At 50.6% G+C, this 2,549-nt stretch overlaps 1 protein-coding gene across 1 annotated transcript in view; it reads left to right on the forward strand.

Annotated features, from left to right (window-relative positions):
* Nucleotides 1–759: 759 nt before the first annotated feature.
* The window catches only part of hoxb13a (homeobox B13a), a gene marked incomplete at both ends in the record, with an annotated part of 1,946 nt that continues 156 nt past the window's right edge, over nt 760–2,549 (forward strand). Inside the window, 2 exons of the mRNA XM_083930626.1 lie at nt 760–1,468; nt 2,458–2,549. The exon at nt 2,458–2,549 is cut by the window's right edge and continues 156 nt beyond it. Of these exons, the coding sequence (XP_083786752.1) occupies nt 760–1,468; nt 2,458–2,549 (801 nt within the window). The remainder of the gene's footprint in view (nt 1,469–2,457) is intronic.

Here is a 2,549-nt window from a genome sequence, read left to right on the forward strand (position 1 = left end):
CATGTACAGCAGGTGTACTTACACTACACTACACAATTTCATGATCTGGTATGTGTGCATGTGTGTGTGTGTGTGTGTGTGTGGGGGGGGGGGGGGGGGCTGTTTGCATATACGCGACTTTGCATATGCGACTTTGCGCACAACTCGACACAACACATGTTTGTTCGAATGATTTATTTCTCTGTCACAGTGATAATATCATCACAGCAGATCAGAGGCTTGGGTTTGACATGATGCAGCTGCACGAGGAGAAGCGGCGCACTCAGGGAGCTGAACCAAAGCCCATGCTCTTCTCGTGCCACAGCTCGAGCCTCATAAAAATATTTCTTTGACTGACAATCCCCAACAAGTCTCTTCTTCCCCTTTCTTTTTTTTTTTTTTCAAATGGCCCGTCACGTGATCATCAGGTCTCATCCAATGGACACGCGCCCTCCCTCCTCTACTGGTCCCGGGGGCTTGTTGCGTCAAGGCTGCGGCTGGGATGTAACCGGAGGTCCGGCCGGTTACCGGGAGTCTTTGAGTCCGAGCGAGCGCCGTCACTAAACGGTGCAGTGAGGAAGAGCACGCGGCTGAGACAGTGCGCGTGACGGTACACGTGAATTACCTGAGCTCTGTGTGAGCAGGAGAGCCCCGCATCAGAGAAGAATAAACGCGCACCAGTTCACTGCATTCAGCCAATGTAGAAGCTCAGCGCACAGGACCGGGCAGAGTCTGAGAGGAAGCGGCGACAAACGAGGCCAGACCGGGAAAGGAGCGCCTATGACAGCCTCCTTGGTTCTAAACCCTCGCTGGCCAGCGGAAACGGTAATGTTTGTGTATGAAAATAACCTGGACGACCTGAACAAGAACATGGAGGGGCTGGTGGGCAGCGGCAACTTCGCCGCCAGTCAGTGCCGCAACATAATGGCGCACTCTGCGGCCGCCGCTGCTCTTAGCGGCCACCCGTCCGGCCTGGTGCCATCTCCGGCTGGCTACTCCACAGTGGACGTGTCCGCTTCAGGCTCTAGTGAGACGGGCGCGTCTGCGGGGAAGCAGTGCGGGCCTTGTCCGGGAGCCGCCGTGCCGCACCAGAGCTCCTCGGCCGCCACCGCGTTACCATACGGCTACTTTGGTAACGGTTACTATCCGTGCAGGATGGGGCGGGGTTCCTTAAAGTCGTGCACCCAGGCGGCGGGAGCCGCGCTCAGCTCGCAGTATATGGACACGACGGTGAACTCTGACGACTACACGAACCACCGGGCCAAAGAGTTCGCCTTTTACCACGGCTACCCGAGCCCGTACCAGTCCATGGCCAGCTACCTGGACGTGTCGGTGGTCCAAACGCTGGGCACCGGGGAGCCGCGCCATGACACCCTGCTTCCCATGGACAGCTACCAGCCCTGGGCTCTAACCAACGGCTGGGGGGGACAGATGTACTGCTCCAAGGACCAGGGACAGGCAGGACACCTTTGGAAGTCCGCTCTGGCAGGTAACACACCGTTATATACTCCCCTTTAAAGCGTACACACAGTAAAAGAACTTTAGAATGATGTATGGGCCTACTGCAGACAGCATAATATGTGACATGCCATTAGGAAGACATTATAGACGTATTTCAGTTTGATGGCATGACCAATATACTCCGATATTCGAATACAGACTGAATACATCTGGAATAAAGGTACATAGGTAATATGATGCGTTATCTCCACAACAGATTTGTGAACAGAGTAATGTGTCTTTTAATCAAAGATCAAATGGTTCGATATCCCATGGATGCGCAATAACACTGGCTGTTATACTAACTTACAGGTGAATGTGCATTCGTCTGTTACTGTACTTCCAGTATTAATATTCAGATTTATTCTGCCTTATCATGCTCATTATGGACAGACCATTAATGATTTAAAAGGTCAAGTGCGACTCAACTGTTAACCTGTTAATTAGCTAATGAATGGGTGATTAATTAGAGAGATGTTTAATACCGTAGTATTGTTAACATGCATAAAACTAAGAATAAACAATTCAAATTAAAAAATGAACAAGAACTATTAGCACAATAATTTGCAATGTTAAAAGAAACTCTTGAAACCTTTCTTTACTTATTTACCCGTCACACACAAGGGAACTGAAATGATGCAGTGAAATAAAAAAAAAGAATAAAAACAACACAGTATCACGACAATACAAGGAGTTTTCCGTGTGTGTGTACCCAGACAGGGACAATATATGTGTGTACAGATGGTGCAGGAGGTGGGCCGCATGGCCGTGCTGCTTGCAGACAGCAGACATCCACCATGTTGTCTGTCTGTGTCGTAGGATGGATGTCCAATCAGCTGCAGGCATAATGTCGCCGTCCTTCTCATTGAAGCAGCAGACACTAAAACGCTACACAGCAGCACTCTTTTCTCTGTATTAGCGTGATCTCGTTTGTGGATCCTCACCCTCAGACCGCCTTGTCTCTGTCTGTTTTACCAGATGCGGTGGCGCACCAGCACGACGGCTCCCCTTTCCGCCGGGGCAGGAAGAAGCGGATACCGTACACCAAACTCCAGCTGAAAGAACTGGAG

Source organism: Echiichthys vipera, assembly GCF_963691815.1.
Source record: "Echiichthys vipera genome assembly, chromosome: 17".
NCBI lineage: Eukaryota > Metazoa > Chordata > Actinopteri > Perciformes > Trachinidae > Echiichthys > Echiichthys vipera.